Genomic DNA, 20,627 nt, shown 5'->3' with positions numbered 1-20,627 from the left:
TATTATACACATTCTTACACCTAACCACCTCACTGATGTCTGCATATTCACTCAAGAGCTTACCAATCCCTCCTAAAAGCTCTAGTTTCCCTGATTCTGTACATCCAGTTTCACTTCATTCAACAACAATTTTTCCAGTCTCCAAACACCAAATCCATTCAGATGCAAACCATCCTTCTTATATAAGTCCTTTTGCCTGTCAAACTCACTCTAAGCATCCACAAACTCCACACCATTCCCTATGCATTGAGTCATTCGTTATTATGGACCTCCTTCTCAGCACTACTCTGTCATACTGTGGCAAAAAACTCACTATTTTAACTCTCATTCTTTTCTTTTGCTACTTCCAGTAATTCTTTCATGTTCTCTCTCTCTCATGCCATACTTTTTTCCTTTTAAATCATTCGTTCCGGCCACTACAAGCATTTCTTTACTCTATGCTTTTGTGTTCTAATAGCCTCAATAACATCATTAATTTTTCCACCAGGAAAGCACAATTTTATCAAACTCTCATTGATCACACCATTTATAATTGAATCGCCGTATAATTGTTCTTTGTTCTTATCTCACACTTCTTTCTTTTTGTTATCAGCTGATCCACTCAGTAGACATTTTTGCAATCACTCCAGCTGTCGCTTCCCCTACGTATCACTCTGCACAATCAAGCTATCTCCCTCATTACAGCCAATTCTTCATTCTTTACATCAGTCAAACTATTCTTTTGTTTGACACTTTTACTCTCACTTTCAACCATGCCACATTTAATCTCACTCTCAATGCTATCTGGCATTACTTCACAATTTTCAATTGTATTTTGTGCTTGCTTCATCAATAATTTGCATTCCAATCCCCCCCCTCCCCACATATGTTTAAGGCATATATTGATTTTTGGAGTTCATCTTCACTTCTTGCTATGATTATTTGGTCATCTGCAAACAAAAGGATATTAAGTATAGTTTCACACCAGTTTTATATTTTCCTTCCATTTCTTTACTGATTCATCTATATAGATGAATAAATAAATACCAGTGGTGACATTGGGCATCCTTGACAGAACGCCCCCCCCCCCACCTCTGTTTAGTGATTTCCATTCTGTAACTTTTTTCATTGCCCTCTGTTTAGTGATTTTCATTCTGTAACTTTTTTCATTGGTTCTTAGAGCTATTTGGTTGTTTTGATACATGTTCATTTGTTAACATACGTATACACTTAGTCTTGTTGACTGCACCTCTTGTTACACTACATACCTCCACTATCCTACTTTGCCTTTGTATCTTCGTTTACATAGCTATCGTTAATGATCGACTGCCTAAAGCTATGAGCTGCCGCCATATATTTATTTCTACTATATCTTATTTCTCACACTCTATAATGTAACAAATGTATTTGTTTAACAACTGTGTTACTTAGACTATATATTAAGTACGAGAGTATAAGATCGTAAGACAAAGCAGATATCGTTTATATTCTCTGCTTATATTATTCTTACTTTAAACTAGTTGTGGCTTAAATGTAAATCATAATAACTTCTATCTTTTACAGGTTCGAATTTTTTTTTTTTTTTTTTTTTTGGATAGTGCATTGACAGAATCAGCCCAATGTGTTGTTCACAAATCATTTAATTAAGACAAAAGGAATTACTTACAGAATGATACACTATATACACAAAGTCATTAGAGTATTCTTGCTACTCTCAATTCTTTCTACTCTAAATTTTTGTTCGAAGCTAATTCACAATTTAGCATAACATTACTTGAATATAGGACATACCTTGGTCAAGCCTAATTCACCTTTGACATACAATATCTCACAAACATAGATATATACTCTTGTTCAGTATTGCAACTACTTACAATATTTGTTCAGCTGACAGTCTCTTACAAACTTTTGTACATAAGTTTGTGCATAAGTCTTCTTTTTATCTTTCTTTTCGCTTACCGACATGTTTTTGTTTTCCCACCAAATTTCTTTCTTGTTCGAGTAGTTGGGTGTGCCTTTCCTTATTGGATCCTTAATATGGTGGCAACGTACAGTTCCTTCCTTCCACAATGACTCGACACAACATTTCTCATGTGGCGGCAATTCAGATAGATGACAAATGACACTTCTCCTTCAATTCCTGACAACAACATCTTGCATGACAGTGATCTCAAGTATGGGAAGAGATAGAAAATCCTAAGACAAACAATGCTTCTCTTTCAATTTCCGATAGCTAACTTGGCATGATGGGAACTTAGGTAAAAGAAGAAAAGGAAAATCCTAAGACAAATTTCTTCTTGGATGATCTGCCTTATATAGGCCTGGACCTCCGTTCTGCTCATGCGCACATCATTCTTTGCTTTGGAACTCTTTATCCATGGCAACTATGGTAACGTGTTGACCTCTGGATATCATGACATTATGCTTCGCGGGTCTGTAAATTCCCATCTATAGAAATTCTCAAGACGTTTTATTAATCTTAGCATTAGACATACTGATTTAACATTATTTAATACCTTACTTAATGATGTCATGTGCCACATTATTTTTACAAGGGCTCAATACAATAATATACAGAAAATATTATTTCAGTCAAAATTTAACAATTTTCTGAGTACATTCTCCTAAATAAAAAAAAAAACATATAAAACTGAACATGATAAGTTACAAAGTCACTTATCATGAGAGATTTTACAAAGACTTAATATTTCTTAAAAGAAAAAAAAAAAAAATTTCTTTCTTTCCCACGCCATCAGGAGATGACCTTCACTATCTTTATAATTAGACTTACTACCCTCTATAGGATTAATTTTAATCTTGCATGTTGCAGGCTTAACTGAATGTAGGTGATTTGTTTTCCTAATCCATTAACAAATATTCTTTACATGAAATGGTATTTCAACTTTCTGGATTTTTTTCTTGCTGACAGAGATTTGTTAAATAATTTTAAGAGTCGTATGATGCCTGCATATTTTAAAGTTCTATATTTTTTCCATCTTCTCCAGGGGATTTTCCTGATTTGCTCTGCTGTACTGCTTGTTGGATTTCATGTAATGTTATTTCTTCACTGTATAGTAAATAGTAAATATTATGTCAGTTTAGATTTTAGATTCTTAATTTTAGATTCTATCTTACCATAAATTTTGGAAGAAGTCCAACCAAGTTTTCTCTTTGATTATTTCAAGTTTCCCTTTTTCTTTTACCTCCTTATTCATATTCCTTAGAATTTTGTATGTATTTGGTCTCTGCACTGTAAGATCTCTTTAGCTATGAAGTTATCCCATGTATCTCTATTCTTTTTTCAAGATGCTTTTTTTTGCTACTGCTCTGTTATATTTATAATTAATTTTTACTTCTAGTGATATTGTGTTTATCCATTGTTTATATGCTTCTTTCTTATCTTTGATTATTGCTTCAATGCTTTCATCCCAGTTTCCTATTCCCTTTCTCCTCCTCATTTACTTTTTTGTTCTGAGGCATTGCATTTATTAGTACATTTTTATTATTAACTTCCTTTCAACAGTTTCAACAACTTTCCTACCGACATTTTCCCTACGAACAGTTTTGTCAATACATATACAATATCTGTCATATTATGCCTTGAAATCATTCACTGACAAAGTAAACACAACTGACTTTGGCAATCTATTCCACTCATTCACCACTCTCCAAGCAAAAAAAATCTAGTCCTCACTTCCTTACTAACCACACTCTTACTTAATTTCCAAGGATGGCTTCTATTCATGTAGTGAAATATTTCATTCACATCAATCCTGTATACCCCTCAAAGCAACTTATATGTCTCTCACATCTTATCCACTGATCAACCCACACATTTTTCTCTGTAGGATTCTTTAACCCACAAATCTTCAATCTTTCCTCATATTGGGCATCATACAGTCCTGCCCATCTTAGTTACTCGCCTATGAACCCGTTCCACTACATCCACATCTCCAAGAAGCCAAAGTGACCAAATCTCTATGCAATAATCCAGATGAGGTCTTATCAAAACCTTATAAAGAAAAATAATAATCTTCTTATCCCTGCATGTCAGGACATTCCTCAATAACCAAGTAATCCTATGAGTTGTTTTAGCCACTTTCGCAATATGACCTCTGAATTTATTCCCTAATTAAGTTCACATAATAATGCGAACATAATTATATAGCAGCATCAATATTCTCCTTGAAGATATTCCTTAGGAGAGGCCAGCCTGGTTGGCTGAGTGTTAGCACACCCACTTTCCAAACAACAGATCATGGATTCGAATCCCACCGAGGGCATAGATGCTTGTGATTGTCTTACCTAGTGTATTGCTATAACCTTTGATATGCCATAGTATGACCTTTGCTGTCTTTGTGTCATTAAAACCATAAATCATCATCATCACCACCACCATAGGAGAGGATGATGATGATGATATCATAAATCAATATAAAACTTAAATTTATGTTTTTTGATGTTGTATCTGTCATGGTTATTAATAATGCATAATCTAAAATTTTTAATATGTGCATATACACATGGAAAGAAATGACATAAAAGGTGTTTATAAAAACATTAATATGATGACAGGAAGGAGAAGGATGCAAAGGATTGGAGTATTCAAGAATGAAAGAGGTGAAATTCTGTTAGAAAAAGAGAAGATATTACAGAGATGGGAAGAATATGTAAGTAAACTTTATGAAGATAGAGAAAGAGGAGAAAATCAAATAAAAGAGCATAGTGGGCAGAGGTTGTACATCATGAGGGAGGAATTGAATCTAGCAATTCAAAAGATGAAAGAAGGAAAATCCCCTGGAATAGATGGTATACAGATAGAACTTATAAAGGAATATAGGTGAAAAAGGTATGGAAGTGTTATGGCAAATTATTAATGGAATTTATGAGGGACAAGAATTACCAGAGGAGTTTAGAAGATCAATTTTTATCCCCCATTTCAAAAAAGACAGGAGTTTGGACTGTAACAATTTTAGAACGATAAGTCTAATAACTCACGCAGCAAAAATTCTGGCACAAATAATTTTGAAGAGAATTAAGAGTAAAATAGAAAAAGAAATGAATGAGGAACAGTTTGGATTCCAAACCAACAAAGGAACTAGAGAGACTATAACTTGTCTAAGAATTATTGGGGAGAAAACACTAAACCAAGGTGGAAAGTTGTTTTTGGGATTTCTAGACTTTGAAAAGGCATTTGATACAATGAAACATAAAAGGCTTTTTGACATTCTAGAAAATATTGATATTAACTCTTATGACTTAGAAATTTTAAAGAGAATATGTTGGACACAAACAGCGTTAGAATGTGTTAATGGAGAAGAAACAGGAGAATTCCCAGTGGAGAGAGGAGTCAGGCAAGGATGCAAGTTATCACCATTATTGTTTAATTTGTATGTGAACAAATGCTTAGAGAGGCACTTAAGGATGTAGAAGAAGGAATAAAAATAAATGCACAAATCATTAATAACTTAAGATATGCAGATGATGTAATGGTGATGGCAGAAAGTGAAAATGGATTACAACAAATTCTTCAAACAATTGAAAACTCCTGTAAAGAGTATGGACTAAGGATTAACACAAAGAAGACCAAGATAATGATAATGGGCAGAAAAATAGGAGATAACGTAAAGATAAGATGTGGAGGAAAGATTTTAGAAGTGGAAAGATTTCAATATTTAGGTAGCTGGATCTCAGAGAAAGGAACTTCAGAGTTGGACATTAGAAATAGAATAGGCAAAGCTAAATCGAGATTTATGGAAATAAAGAGAATTTTAATAAACAAGAACATTAAAGTAGGTGTTAGAGTTGGAGTAGTTAAAGCAACAGTTTGGAGTATTGCAAGTTATGGAAGTGAGTCATGGACAATCAGAAAGAGAGATATGGAAAGAATTAATGCATTGGAAATGTGGTGTTATAGAAAGATGGAAAAGATTAGCTATACAGAGAGAATATCAAATCAAGAAGCTTTAAGAAGAGTTGGGATGGAAAGAACATTGCTCAAGAATATTATGCAAAGAAAGACCAGATTTGCAGGACATCTTCTGAGAGGTTCTTCGGGACATTTGACAAGAACTATATTACAAGGGAAAGTTGAGCAGAAGAGAGGACATGGAAGATCAACTAGAGAGTGGTTCAATGACATCGTGGAATGGACTGGTTTAAGAATGACGGAGGCGACAGACCAAGAAAAATTGAGAAGAGCTGCTCATCTGCTGCAACTGGATGAGGACGTATATACATAATACAGAAGCTGGAGATATGCTATGAAGACAATGGTCTGAAATGCATGCACAGGTGCACATGATTATAAAATACAAAACTCACTCGATATGAGTGGCAACTTTATTAGTAAAAGATTTTTGAATATAAAAATTAAAATAATCACTTCATTTTTAATTAAATTTTATAACCTTGTCAGATAATTCTGGGAGAATAATTATGATTTCAGGAGACCCATTCTGAGAGGGTTGGCAACCTTATCTACAGATCATATCAATTTTTGTAGTTATTTTAAGGAGGCTGTCTGTACACTTAATCAATGGTTATCGATGGTTACCTTGTTTCTAGGACCTGCAAAGGATAGACTTTATTCCCTCTGTGTACCGTGCATTTATGAAATCTCTTGTATTTATAGTTTACTATACTTCTGTGAAACTGACAGATTCATAAATGTTTATTATGAGGGTCATTTAAAGTACACTAGTATCCAAAACCTAAGGGGGAACACTATTTCTGAAGATTACAAACTCAAATTCAGATGAATCAGCTTGTGGCAATTTGTATAAATGACAATTTCCAGTAGAAAGTGTGTACACATTCACATTTTTGAATTGCACACAAAGGGATCACATGGAAGCACTCACCAGGATAAAAAACTGCACTAAGCGAATTGTGTTTGAAGGAAGCTCTTTTCATGAAGCTTGCAAACTTGAATGTCTTGTAATGTCTCAAAGATATCATCTAGATGATTTCATGTGTGGAAGAATTATTGGAAAGCTTGAAGAAGACCATATAATTACTGATAATGCCAGAGAGTTTGGAATCTGACATAGCATTGAATCTGGAAAGCATTTCAAACCGACAGAACGTGTTCCATAGTTTTGCTAGGGGGTCACCCTCAATCTACCACAGAGCATGAAGACAGATTTTTGGTTAGTGCAGCAAAACATAATTGATGCACCACAGCAGGTCAGCTTTCAGGTCAGCTCCATTCAAGCACAGGTATGTGGATATTATCTTAGCAAACTGTGGCAGGATGTCTGAAATAACTAGGCCTATGTGCCTGAAGTGCTGTAGCCTGTGTTCTTTTATCCACAGCTCATTATAGAGCACGTTTTTGGTGTTGTATCCATAAAAATTGAAAAAGACACAGGGCTAATGTATTTTTACAGATGAGAGTCATCATTTTAGTCTTTCCTCCAATTCTAGACTACACTTGATCTCTGGAATGAAAGTGATACTGCTTACCATCACGAGAATGTTCTTGAAAGAGACAGATACGGCGGTGCTGGGGTCATGGAGTGGAGAGGTAATATGCTTAATGGATGCAGTGAACTAAAGTGCTGAAAAAAAAAATGGGGAATATGACTGGTGAACGATATTGCAATAATTGAAGATATTAATTGATTCAAGTGGAGAGCATGCTCCCCAGATCTCAACCCCATAGAACACATTTGGGACACAATAGGGAGATGCGCTGCTGCTCAAAATTCTCCTCAAGGGAATTTCGAAAAAGTAAAGGCCTTATCTTGCTCTGAAAGAGGAGTCAGTCAGTTTGCCCAAGAACTTCTGAATCACTTGGTGCTAAGCATCATATAATGTTGTGAGAGCTGCACTGCAGTTCAGGGTGGACATATTTCATACTGAAATATCGCTCTGCAAAGTTTTCTGTAAGTACTGTACGTTAATTTCTTAACTAAATCCTTACGAAATTTGTAACTTTCGCAAAAACGCATTGCAATTTAACTTGTATGAAATTTATAACACATTTTTGTGTAATATAATTTATTAGTATCCATCCATCAGTGGTCCTAACAGGCACTTAAGCACCTATGACCTTCCAAGCTATGACCTTCACAACCACAACTTGAGGATAAGGTGGTTAGCTCTAAGCCTCCTTGTGTGTCCTATGTCTGTAGATGTATGTGTTCATGGGGCCAGTTTGCCTGTTCTGGGGGATGAAAAACCTGAGTTTCCAGGTGAAAAATAACCCCAAACTCACCTTTCATTGAAAGAGACCAGATAAAGGTTCCCCACATCACTGAAGGGAACAGAACCCAGGTTTTTCTAACCAAAGGGCTTTGTCTATAACGATTGAGCTATGAAGTCTGTAATTTATTAGTATACTGGCAATAAATTTATGTCCACATTTGGCAGCAGCCATGAAAATTTTTTCATATACAGGTAAAAATCTAGTTCATCCTTGGCTTTTGGACCAGTGTATATTAAATTTAATGAGCTGGCACAATCTGAACATGTATACTATATATATATATATATATATATAACATCATTAGGAATTTAGAGCAGTTTGAACTGTGCTACTCTATATCGCCATCCTTGTGTGAATGGGCAGAAAAAGAAGTTGTTGATTGTTTAGTTATATTATATTATATTCCTTATTCCTAATTTAATTTTTTGAATTTTTTACTGCACTGAAAATGATCTTGATACGTTGGCAAAATTTTATATACAAATAAATCTTCAAATACAAGTCTTTCAGTGTAAAAATTTTTTTTCTTCAAATGTCTATTAATGTTTTAGGTCATCAAAAGTACAGGGATAATATTATGCTCAATCACAGATATTAGATATAGAGACTTCATCTCCCTACCATACCGTGGTTAAACTTCTAGTGTACTAAAAGATTTGCATGTAAGGGCTGCAAGCCAATCCAAAAACTATCTAGGTTCCTATATTCTCCAAATAGTAGCAATCCATTCCAAAAATAGTCTAAATAGTCTTTACAGAAAACCCTTACAGTGGTAAACATGGGAGAAAGAACGAATATTTCTAATAAATGACAAGAGAAGTCAGGTTTAATCATGGGCTACACCTATCATACCATGGACATAGCTACTATGCTAATATGCGACAGCTGTGGTTAGCTAAGTAGAAATATATTTAATTGCCAACCAAGAGACACTGCAAGTCTGAATCTTGCCATGGGCATGGATGATTGTGAATATCTTTAAGTGACAGATGAATTCCACTGCCCCTGTGGAATTCATCTGGAACTCAACATTAATCAGGGACTGATTTTGAGATGTATAAGATGCTTATTATCTCAAGTAATACTTCAGCCTAAATTATTTCAAGGATTACCAGAAGAAAAATGTAAGCATGCTGATGGCAAACATAATGTTTGTAACATGAGACTGGAATTGTCTATTGTTTATAATATTAACAGCTTTTTTAATACATCTCTGTGTACATCAATCTTATTTAAGTGTTTTTATTTTTGTATCATTTTCCTTTAATCCTAATGAAGTTACTATAAATTTAATGGTGTTAAAATGATATTAAACAAAGTTAGTTTACAAACCAGCCAATTAGTTAATTTAAAAATGCTACACCTGCATGAATTTTAATTAGCACTCAGTCAAAATTTAGATGTTAATTACTTATGAAGGATTTATAAATGAAAGTATTGAAATATCATAACTGAGTAAATATATACATAATGAAACAAAAAATAAACAAAATTTTATAGATACATCTAATTAAATGAATGAATGCCATAATCAGTAGAATGTTAACTTCAATAATCCAGAAATAACAATTATATTAACAGTAATTAAGAGCTGTAAAGGACAGCAATAGCTTTCTTAAAAAAAAACATACAAACCTTGTTTTCCCTGTTGAAAAAGTGGAGGTTCAAATACAATTGACACAGACTGCTTAAGCTCTATGGCTATACTTGTACAGTTGGCCGTCTATAATATGTTATAATAAAATTGTTAAAAGGACTGTTTTTCTCTGTTAAATAGAGATGTGAAACTAAACAAAATCAAAAGCACCTTTTATAATACATGATATAATAATTACCTGTTGATGGTATGCTTTTACATAATATAACATATAATGTTATTTTATGTAACTAACAGCATAACAGTATTATGTTATTTTATATGACACTGTTCCTCTTATCAGAAAGACCAAAGGAACACTGGTTCGATTTCTGTATATGACGTGAGGAACCTTTATCTGGTGTCTTTCGACTAAAAGGAAAACCCTCCAACTCTCACACAGAGTTAGAGGGTTTTCAGCTGGGAAACTGCCAGGTTTTTCGTCTTCAGAACAGGCAAACCATGCAGAAATCGTATTTCCATATACAAGTAGCCAAAAGGTATTACATCTTATTACTAAAATACTCTGGATTGGAGAAATATGTTGAAAGTTTTTCCATTTGGTTATACTATAAATTAGAGATGTCAAGAAATTATATCTTGGTTTAATCCTTTATCTAAGTGTAAGCAAACAAAGTTTGCTCGTGAAGGATATGTGCCTTGCATTATGAGATACTAAGGCAAGTGATGTAAAGTTATTAGTCTCTAAATTAGGCTGTAATTCTGTCATGTGAACACACACAGATTTACAGCCATGAATACTTACAACAATATGTGGAGGCATTAGGGTCCTCACCACATGTCATCCCGCATGTGGTCATGTGCCATCACCACCACATGTGGTGATGGAACATGAATGGAATGGATATAATGGTGTTATATAATGTGGTGATGGAACATGAATGGAATGGATATAATGGTGTTATATAATATGATGTCGCATTAAGTAATACATTATATAACATATAACATGTGCTTTCCAAACAACTTAGGCCTGATCACCATATCCTAATGGCATGAAGTCTGATGCTAATGAATGCTCCAGATACTCCGTCAAAATGGGTGCTAAAATTAATAAAGATATCATTAAATAAACAGACTGATTAATCACACCAATAATTCATGTTACTGCAATTAATATTGATTCTTCTAAGATACAATAAGAGTAAAAACAAATAATTACATCATTAAATCTTTGAAAGATTTTCCACTTGGTTATACTATAAATTAGAGATGCCAAGAAATTATATTCTTGGTTAAACAAAGTTTGCATGTGAAGGATATATGCTTTAGTATCCCATAATGAAAGGCACATATCCTTATGGAAATGTAGAGTGCTATGCATTATGTGAAAGGCCACTATCCAAACCAGTTTCAATCTATGGTGAGATCTCATCAGTGGGAGCCAGACCCAGAAGTGATTCAAGGTTGAAGTAATGCAGAAATCATATTTCCATATACAAGTAGCCAAAAGGTATCACATCTTATTACTAAAATACTCTGGATTGGAGAAATATGTTGCAAGTTTTTCCATTTGGTTATACCATAAATTAGAGATGTCAAGAAATTATATCTTGGTTTAATCTTTTATCTAAGTGTAAGCAAACAAAGTTTGCTCGCGAAGGATATGTGCCTTGCATTATGAGATACTAAGACAAGTGATGTAAAGTTATTAGTCTCTATATAAGAGTTGTCCAGTCATGAAGTTACTTCGAGCACAAACTTTGTTTGCTTACACATGGATAAGCGATCAATGCAGCTTGGCTAATATTCAAGAACTGTCTAGTAGAAGAAATGTCTAAAGGTATTTCAAGGGTCAGAAGGTTAAATATAGTAGGTGTGAAATGGATGAATGAAGAGATTAAACATGTGATACAGATGGACGCAGCATAAGAGAAGTGGTAATAATCAATTCCATGAGGATTACAAAGAACAGGCAAGGAGGGTGACTTGGTTGGTAAGGGTAACAAAAGTTAAGAATGAGCAGCAGTTAGCTAATGAAGCCAAAAAGAATCCTAAGAAGATCTTTTGATATGTAGCCAGCAAAAAAAAAAAAAAAAAGAAGGAGAAGAATGATTGAAAAAAATGGTACAAGAACAACTGCTGCAGAAGATATAGTGGAGATACTTTCATTCTTGTGAATGTGACATGGAGAGTTTGAGAGCAGTTGATGATGAGAAGTAGAGGCTGACTGTAAGTGAGCAAGAGGTATATGGGGAATTGAGCAAACTTGATGTTAATAATGCTGTGTGACTTGATAATATATCACATGTATTTTGAAGGAATGATCCATGAAGTTGGCATCTGCTTTGACATATTTGTTTGATATGAGTCTTGCACTGGGTCGAGTTCCAAAGGAGCAGAAGGAGGGCAAGACTGTGCTGCTTCATAAGGGAGGTGATAGAACTCAAGCATCAAATTATAGGCCTATCTATGCCAGATGTTGTGATGTTGAAGAAGCTTGTGAGAACTAGGATCCAGAATTAGTTTGAAAACAATGGTATTATCTTTGACGGACAGCATGCATTTGCTAAAGGGAGGTCACGTTTTAGTAATCTACTTACTTATTACAATAAGGTGATGGCTTTGTTTGACAAAGGAGAGGAATACAGAGTAGTATACTTAGATTTTGCAAAGGCTTTTATAGGTATGTAAAATATAATTTTGATGATTGATTTGGTGATTGTCTGTGAAATTACTAGTGGTGGTCGGTGGTAGATGGTGTTGGGTGATGAAGGTTGGAGGAGTAGTGAGACAAAGAGTTGTAGAACAGATGCCCTCCCTCGATGAGTCTTTGGACTCCCTGGAGGTGTCCAATTATTATTATATTATATTATTATATAATAATAATAATTTCTTGGCATGAGAAGTTGATAGAAAAACTAGCAGGAATGGGATTAGATAAGTGCATTAGATCAGAGATTGGCTATCTGATAGTTATCAACAAGTTGTGTATGGGGGAGCAATATCCTGAAAGAGGAAAATCAATAGTGGTGTGCCTCAGGGTCTGTTTTAGGGCCATTGCTGTTTAACTTGTAAGCTAATGATATTGGCAAAGATTTGGATGTGGATATTCAGTTGTTTGCAAATGATGCAAGAGTAAGTTGGGATGAACTATGAAGAGTAGAGAAGATGTGGCCTTAAAAGAAGACTTGAATAGATTAAGCGAATGGGCACAGAAATGGGGATGTGAGTTCAATGTTCCAAAATGCAAGATTTTAAAATTTGGGAAACAAAGATGGGATGTAGAATTTATGCTTGGTGGGGATATATTGTTGGAGGTGATGGAAATAAGAGACCTTGGGATGATATTAGATAATGATTTGAAATTTAGGAGACACATTGCCAAAATTGTGAGGACAACACAACAAATTCTAGGAATGTTGTGGAGGCTGACTTGTAGAAGTAAGGAGATTCTTGTTCCATTGTATAAGACTCTGATTAGACCACACATGGATCACTGTGCACAGATTTGGTCACCTGGTTTTCAAAAGGATGAACAGATGTTGGAAAGGATCTAGAGGTGACTGACTAAGGTAGTTTTTGATCTCTGGAATGTTGAATATGAGAAAGGTTGACAAGTTGTAATTTACAGAGTCTAGTGGATAGGAAGAAGTGAGGTGATATTATTATTATTATTATTATTATTATTATTATGCGACACCTCCAGGGAGTCCAAAGGCTCATCGAGGGAGAGTGTGACAACAGCATCAAATGATTGATCCCCTTCCAACTACTAACCTCACTCAAAATCTAGAAGTTAGTAAGGGGTTGTCATAGAATCAATGTCGAAGAGGTTTTACAGAAAATGGTGGGAGATCAGGGGAGAACCAGATCATCCCTGGAAGCTGTATAAGAAGGGTGTGAGCAGTGGAGTAAGAAGCAGGTTTTTTGCATGCTGAGTTGTGAATGATTGGAATGCCTTGCCTGAGAGGTGGTGTCTGCAGAGAATTTGAGTGTGTTTAAGGCATTGTATGATGAGCTGTGTGTATGACAAAAGTACCTCCTAGATGAGTCATTGACTGCATGGCGTTTTATGTTAATAATAATAACATGGTTTAAACCAAGAATATAATTTCTGGCATCTCTAATTTCTAGTATAACCAAGTGGGAAAACTTGCAACATCTATTTCCAATCCAGAGTATTTTAGTAATAAGATGTGATGCCTGATTTCGGTATTACTTTAACCTCGGTATCACTTCTGTGTTTTGCTCTCACTGATGAGACCTCAATAAAGGTCGATAGGGTAGTGACTGTTCCCAGCATTATATGTGTAAGGATGTAAACGTATATTATTTTTTCTGCCTATATATGTAAAATCTCTTTATCTTTACTCTCTCCTATCTTTATTCTATTCCTAATTCTTTATAGCTTTACTCTAATGCATACTATGATTATCCACCTTCTGTATTTGCTAGTCAAATGCCTATGAATACTGGAAATTTATTTTGTCAGACTGCATCACCAATATATCATTTCATTGGCATAAGACTAAATAAAACTTCTGGTAGATTTCCCTCTCTCTCACAAGCGAAGTTTATTTTATCAATGTTTACTTTAACAGTCGTGGTTCGTAAGTAACTGAACTGCATTTTTATTGCCTTAAATTATTTCCTGCTCACAAGTCTGATTTATTTAAGAACAGTGCAGTTGTAAAATAAAAGATCAGGCAGCACTCTTTTAACAAATAATTAAAACACATTTATTTACAAATTATACATGAATTAAACAATAGGGAGATTGCTTTCTCTATCCATATTATAAAATCTTTAGCATAAATTAGAACCTTTTTACTTTAACACTAATTAACTTCTTTAACTCACAATCTTATTTACTCTCCGCTTACAAATTCAACTTAATAAACTTCTAGTTTACTTGCAAAGAGGTTAGCTAACTCTCTGTTAAGTTATCTTTACAAATTTTATATCAACTTCCAACATGCCAATTGATTCTCTTAATGACACTTCTTACCACTATTGAACAATCTCTTAAAAGTCTTTCTATAACCTACTATGAGAGGGAATATACAAAAGGTTTGAACTTGCAAAAAAACTCTGTATCGGACATTCAGTCAAAAGTCTTTTACTACAGTCTTATGGCATTTCTTTCATCTTAGATCTTGAGCTTCCTCAGGAATGTCTGGCTTCAGTAATATTTCATCGGGAAAATAGTGGGCTGTGGACTGCGACTGGCAAAAGGTTGTTCTTCCATGGCAAAAAAGAAAATCTTCTGAGCGAAGTTGCTTCAGGTAATTTACATCACCTTATTTCCTCTGCTTGGGCTTGCTGAAAATGCCTGGACGACTGCCGTCTCCAACAGCTCAAACTGCCACCTCCAAGAAACTGAAACTGCCATCTCCAATAGCTTGAACTGCTGCCTCCAAGAAACTGAAACTGCCGCCAACTCTCAATTGGAATCCCTCTCTCTGGCGTCTGGAAGCCTTTCCTTCTTCAGCAACGTCTGAAAGCCCTCACTCTGGCCTGGAAGTCCTCTCTCTCTGGCGATTGGAACCAGGAAGCCCCTTATGTTTGGTTCAGTCCCTTTTTATTCTGCAATCTCGCAACCTTGCACTAAGGGTAGTAAGCCCCAAAGAATTCGGCATGACTCTTTTATCTTCTTTTAAGTTTAACCCGCTCTTTGTTCTCCTCCGAAACTTGTCTCTAAAACTAGCAGACCTCTTGATGACTGGCAAAAGGTTGTTCCTCCAGAGCAAAAAAGAAAATCTTCGGTAATTTACATCGCCTTATTTCCTCTGCTTGGGCTTGCCGAAAATGCCTGGATGACTGCAGTCTCCAATAGTTCGAACTGCCGCCAACTCTCAACCGGAATCCCTCTCTCTGGCGTCTGGAAGCCTTTCCTTCTTCAGCAATGTCTGGAAGCCCTCACTCTGGCCTGGAAGTCCGCTCTCTCTCTGGCGATTATAACGGAAGCCCCTTATACTTGGTTCAGTCCCTTTTTATTCTGTGATCTCGCAACTTTTTACTAAGGGTAGTAAACCCCAAAGAATTCGGCACGACTCTTTTATCTTCTTTTAAGTTTAACCCACTCTTTGTTCTCCTCCGAAACTTGTCTCTAAAACTAGCGGACCTCTTTGCTTCTCCTTTCGGGGCTGCGGAAACTTCTCTAAACCTAGCGGCACTCTTAGATACTATCTTTAAAGGTGTTAGCGCAGTAAGCAACTCTTATATACAAAACTAGTAAACAACTTTTCCTGCGTTCTTACACATAACTATATACATATACAAAGTTCCCATGGAAAACATTGCCTTTGTTTTTGATGTTAAAACAGTAAATACATTCACTTCCCACAGGGTTAACTACATTAATATTTTGCAAAAATATACATAGAAACAAACAAGGTTATTTACAGTTCTCATGGGACTTGACCTATGTAAAACATCGATGCAATGTGCTTTAGAATATTTAAGCTACAATCGAGTTTTTACAAGGATATGTGAAGTCATTAGCCTCTATATATATATGAGTTGCCCAGTCATGAAGTTATTTCATGTGAAAATTTCTTACATTGGATAAAAGATTAAACAAAGAATATAATTTTTCATCTCTAATTTAAACCATTAAATCATTTGCAAACATAACTATAGTGTGTATGATAGTACAAGTAGGGATAAGAAGATGGCTGTACCGCTGTGTAAAGCACTTGTCAGACCATGGACTGCTGCATTTATATTTTGTCAACTAGTTTTTCACTGTGAAGTGAAACCATTGAAGGGTGATCCAGATACAGAAATGAGTGACCAAGACAATATCAGGACTATGGCAGTTTAGGAAATGCGAACTGCAGTTTGGTGGATAGGCAGTTTATAATGGAGATATTTAAGTCAATAAAGAGATTTTATCAGATTAATACAGAGGGAATTATAAAAAGTGCAGAAGGTGAGAGGGGAAGAATGAGAGTTTATTCCTGGAAATTGTAGGGAAGAATAGCTTTTTTTTTTACAAAGAACACTTACCAGAATGCACAACTGTGAGTGATGGAGAATTAATGAGTTTCAAATTCAATATGATGGATATGCTATTAGTTAAGTGGAGCTATTACAATGAGTCTAGCGACTGTATGAAGGTTGCTATAATTATAATAACTGAAGTTATACTTTCAGATGCTTCTATGTGAATGAAAATGGAACTGAAGTTAAAATCTTAACATTTCATGAAATGAAGGATTAATGAGCAAGGATATTAACATTCAAATTTAGACTGGAATCAGTTAATATGATTTTAATTGCCTACTTGAGTATTTCTCAAATTGCTGTTAAGAAAAATGCTGATGTGTGAAGAAGTCCTCTTTTCTTTTGTACTATATCATCAATATGTTCTTCAGATCTAATTAAATATAATGAAGACTAAATGTTTCATTACCAGAGAACACAGGGAAAATTCAACCTTGAAAGCATTTTTACTATTTATATATTGGTATAGCGGTGCTTAAGGGTTCAAAGCTGTATAACTGAGATGAGATCTCTACATAGCCTTTAAAGGAATGCAGAGAACTGACTAGGGCTTCTGACCTAACGCCCAATCCTCACCTTCTCGTGGTGCACCCTGTTAAGTACCTACCCAGATACTGAACGAAAGAGGATAGGATGGCAATTTGGGATTTAATTAGCCGAACAAACTATATTCTTATTGGCTTCAACCAAAATATAAAATGACTGTACAACATGACAGAATTTCATGCTGGCTGGGGCGTCACCCGGTTAAACAAGGGCCCCCCATTGTTATCGCCAGGAAACCAGGGCTAACAGTGAAATGTCAGCTACTGGAACAAATCCTAAAACAAACCCCAACTGAACATCACCAGAGTTCAAGATTGGTACTATCAACATAAGAAGCCTGAATGGCAAAGAAATGGAGCGAGCTGAGGAATTGGATAAGTACTAGACTGACATAAAAGGGGTGACTGAAACAAAAAAGAGAAAAACTGGTGAGATCTTTCTGAGCAATAAATACAAAATTTTATATTCAGGCAATGACAATCAAGGAAAAGAAGGAGTAGCCATAGTATTCAACACTAAATATGAGGCTAATCTTCTTGAATGGCAGGCACTCTCAAGTAGAGTGATGTGAGAAAATATGAGAATGGGGAACTGGACAATGAGACTTATTTGTGCCTATGGTCCCACAGAAGGTTCTACTAAGGAAGAAGTGGAGGAATTTTTTGAGGCTTTTAGAGAAATTAACTGACACAATGAAAAAGGAAAAGTTGGTCCTCGTTGGGGATCTAAATAGCAATCAATAAATAAATGATTGTCAGACATACAAAAATATTTTGGGAAAATTTGGAGAAAAGAGCAAAGCTAATAATAATGGCAAACAAGTGCTGGATTTCTGCTCAGGACGTAGACTGGTTATTACTAACACCATGTTCCAACATAAAAATGTTCACAAATTCACATGGAGAGAAGAGGCAAGGAATAAGAAAAGTCTTATTCCTTGCCGCTTCCTTATTCCTTGTTTGTATTCTGGAAGGGAATTTCAAGCAGCAATAGGTCTCCTTGTGTGTTCTATGGAGTTGAGATTTGGGAAGCATGCTGGCCACTCAATTCAATTAATATCCTCGGTTCTCCAGATATATCCCCACTGCTCGTGTAAGATGTGGCGTGGTAATATCATCAATAAAAATGAATTCTTCACCATGGAGATTCAACTTTGTTGCAATATCATTCACAGTCATAGTTCCTTTTTCCAGCACTTATAGTTTGGTGTGTCAGGTAAGCATAATGCCTATCCACACCATGAATCCAGCACTTCTGTATCTATCCCTTTCAAGAACATTCTTGCAATGGTAAGCAGTACCACTTTCATGCATCAAGTGTCATCAAAAATCAGAGGAAAGACTAAAATGGCTGTCACCTATAAAGAGTACATTAGGCTATTGGTGTCTAGCACAATTTTTATGAACACAACACCACTGAAAATATGCTCTATAATGAGCTGTGGATAAAGGGATGCAGACCACAGACCTAGTTGTAGCAGATGTCTTGCCACAGTTTGTAGAGATATCTACGTATCTGTGATTGAATGGAGCTGGCTTGCAAGCTGTGCGTCAATTACATTTTGTTGTTATAATCAAAAATCTGTTTTTATGCTCTGTGGTAGATCAAGGTGACTTCTTAATGAATGTCTGGAACACATTCCGATGGTTTGACAGAGCCTGGATACAATACTATATGAGATTCCAAACTCTCTGGCAATATCAGTAATTCTGAAGCTTTCTTCAAGCTTTCCAATAAGCCTTCCACTGTGTGAAATTATCTAGATGATGTTTTTGAGACATTACAAGACATCCAAGTTTGCAACTTCATTCCTTCACTAAAAGAGCTCCCTTCAAACATAATTTGCTTAGTACAGCCTTTTGCTTTTTATCCTGTTGAGTGCTATTACATGACATCTTTGCACGTGATTCGAACATTTGAATGTGTACCCGATTCTATTCAAAATCTTCAGTTATACAAATCGCCACAAGTGGATTCATCTGAATTGGTTGGTGTAATCTTCAGGTTGTCCTTAGGTTTTTCACAAACCTTGAATATTTTCGCTCAGAATTCTTGTAGTATCTCGAGTTGTCAACATTCCCAGGATATTTTTTATACATTTTACATCATCGTAGCACAACCAAATTAATTCCTTTAGCCAACTGTCTTGGAAAGAACATCTTGATCGTTTTTATGTAGGAAGTTTTTTTCCACTTGGTTAGACTATAATAAATTTAGTTTAATTCTTTATCCAAGTGTCAGCAAACAAAGTTTGCACCTCAAGTATCTTTAGGACTGAGGCAACCTGTGGTAAAGGTGGACTAAGCTCTCATTTCTTCCCTTAATGCATCACATTATACATGTCTGCAAGGAGATGTGCTTTGCATTATGGGTAATACTAAGAGAAGTGATGAGAGCTTAGTCCACCCTTACCACGAGTTGCCTCAGTCCTGAAGATACTTCAGGTGCAAACTTTGCTTACACTTGGATAGAGGATTAAACTAAATTTATTATATTATTGATTGTTTTTAGTTGATACTACCAACAGAACTCTTTTCTTCAGTGTTTTTAATGCTTTCCGGCCTCTTTTATTGATCACAATGACACACCACATTCATATATGAGCAATGGAGATTGAGGATGTTAATCAAATTGAGTGGCGAATACACTCCCCTGAACTTAACCCCAGAGAAAACATTTGCAACATAATAGGGAGAGGAATTGCTGTTCAAAATTCCCCTCTGGAATACGAACAAGGACTTATCCTTACTCTGTAGGAGGAGAGGGTCAGTATACCTCAAGAACTCCTGAATCACTTAATGCTAAGTATGATACGACGTTGTGAGAGCTACATCGCAGTTCAGGATGAACATATTCCATACTGAAATGTCTCTCCGCATAGTTTTCTGTAAGCACTGTACATTAATTTCTTAACTACTTCCTAAGGAAATTGGTAGCTTTTCTAAAAAGCATATAGCAATTGAATTTATATATCTAATCCACACACGGAAAGCCACATGACCTATAGCACATTAGCGCTGTGTGGTCAAGAGAAAGAAAGGAGGAATCTGTTGTTTACATTTTTCTTGAACAACTGAGGGTTGTAATCTATGGGGAAGGCAGAGTGCAGGAAACTGTTCCAAAGGACAGAAGTAGATGAAATGAAAGAAGAGACATTCAAATTGGTTTGTTGAGTTTCAAGATGGACTGTAAAAGGGTGATGGTAATCAGTGGCTATTGTTTTAATGATTTTGGAGGAGAGTGAGGTAATAACAGTGGGCAATTCAGGAGAGCACTGCCCAT

At 35.5% G+C, this 20,627-nt stretch overlaps 1 protein-coding gene across 1 annotated transcript in view; it reads right to left on the bottom strand.

Annotated features, from left to right (window-relative positions):
* PIG-T (phosphatidylinositol glycan anchor biosynthesis class T) overlaps positions 1–20,627 on the bottom strand; it is a 179,442-nt gene that overhangs the window by 85,588 nt on the left and 73,227 nt on the right. The window contains exon 5 of the mRNA XM_090408085.1: positions 9,827–9,914. Coding sequence (XP_090264211.1) covers positions 9,827–9,914 — 88 coding nt within the window. The remainder of the gene's footprint in view (positions 1–9,826; positions 9,915–20,627) is intronic.

This window comes from Typopeltis vanoorti, chromosome 18 (genome assembly GCF_054136105.1).
Source record: "Typopeltis vanoorti isolate ZY-2024b chromosome 18, IOZ_Tvanoo_1.0, whole genome shotgun sequence".
Lineage (NCBI taxonomy): Eukaryota > Metazoa > Arthropoda > Arachnida > Uropygi > Thelyphonidae > Typopeltis > Typopeltis vanoorti.
Note: the sequence above shows the minus strand (reverse complement) of the source record. Positions and strands in the feature narration are given on the sequence as shown.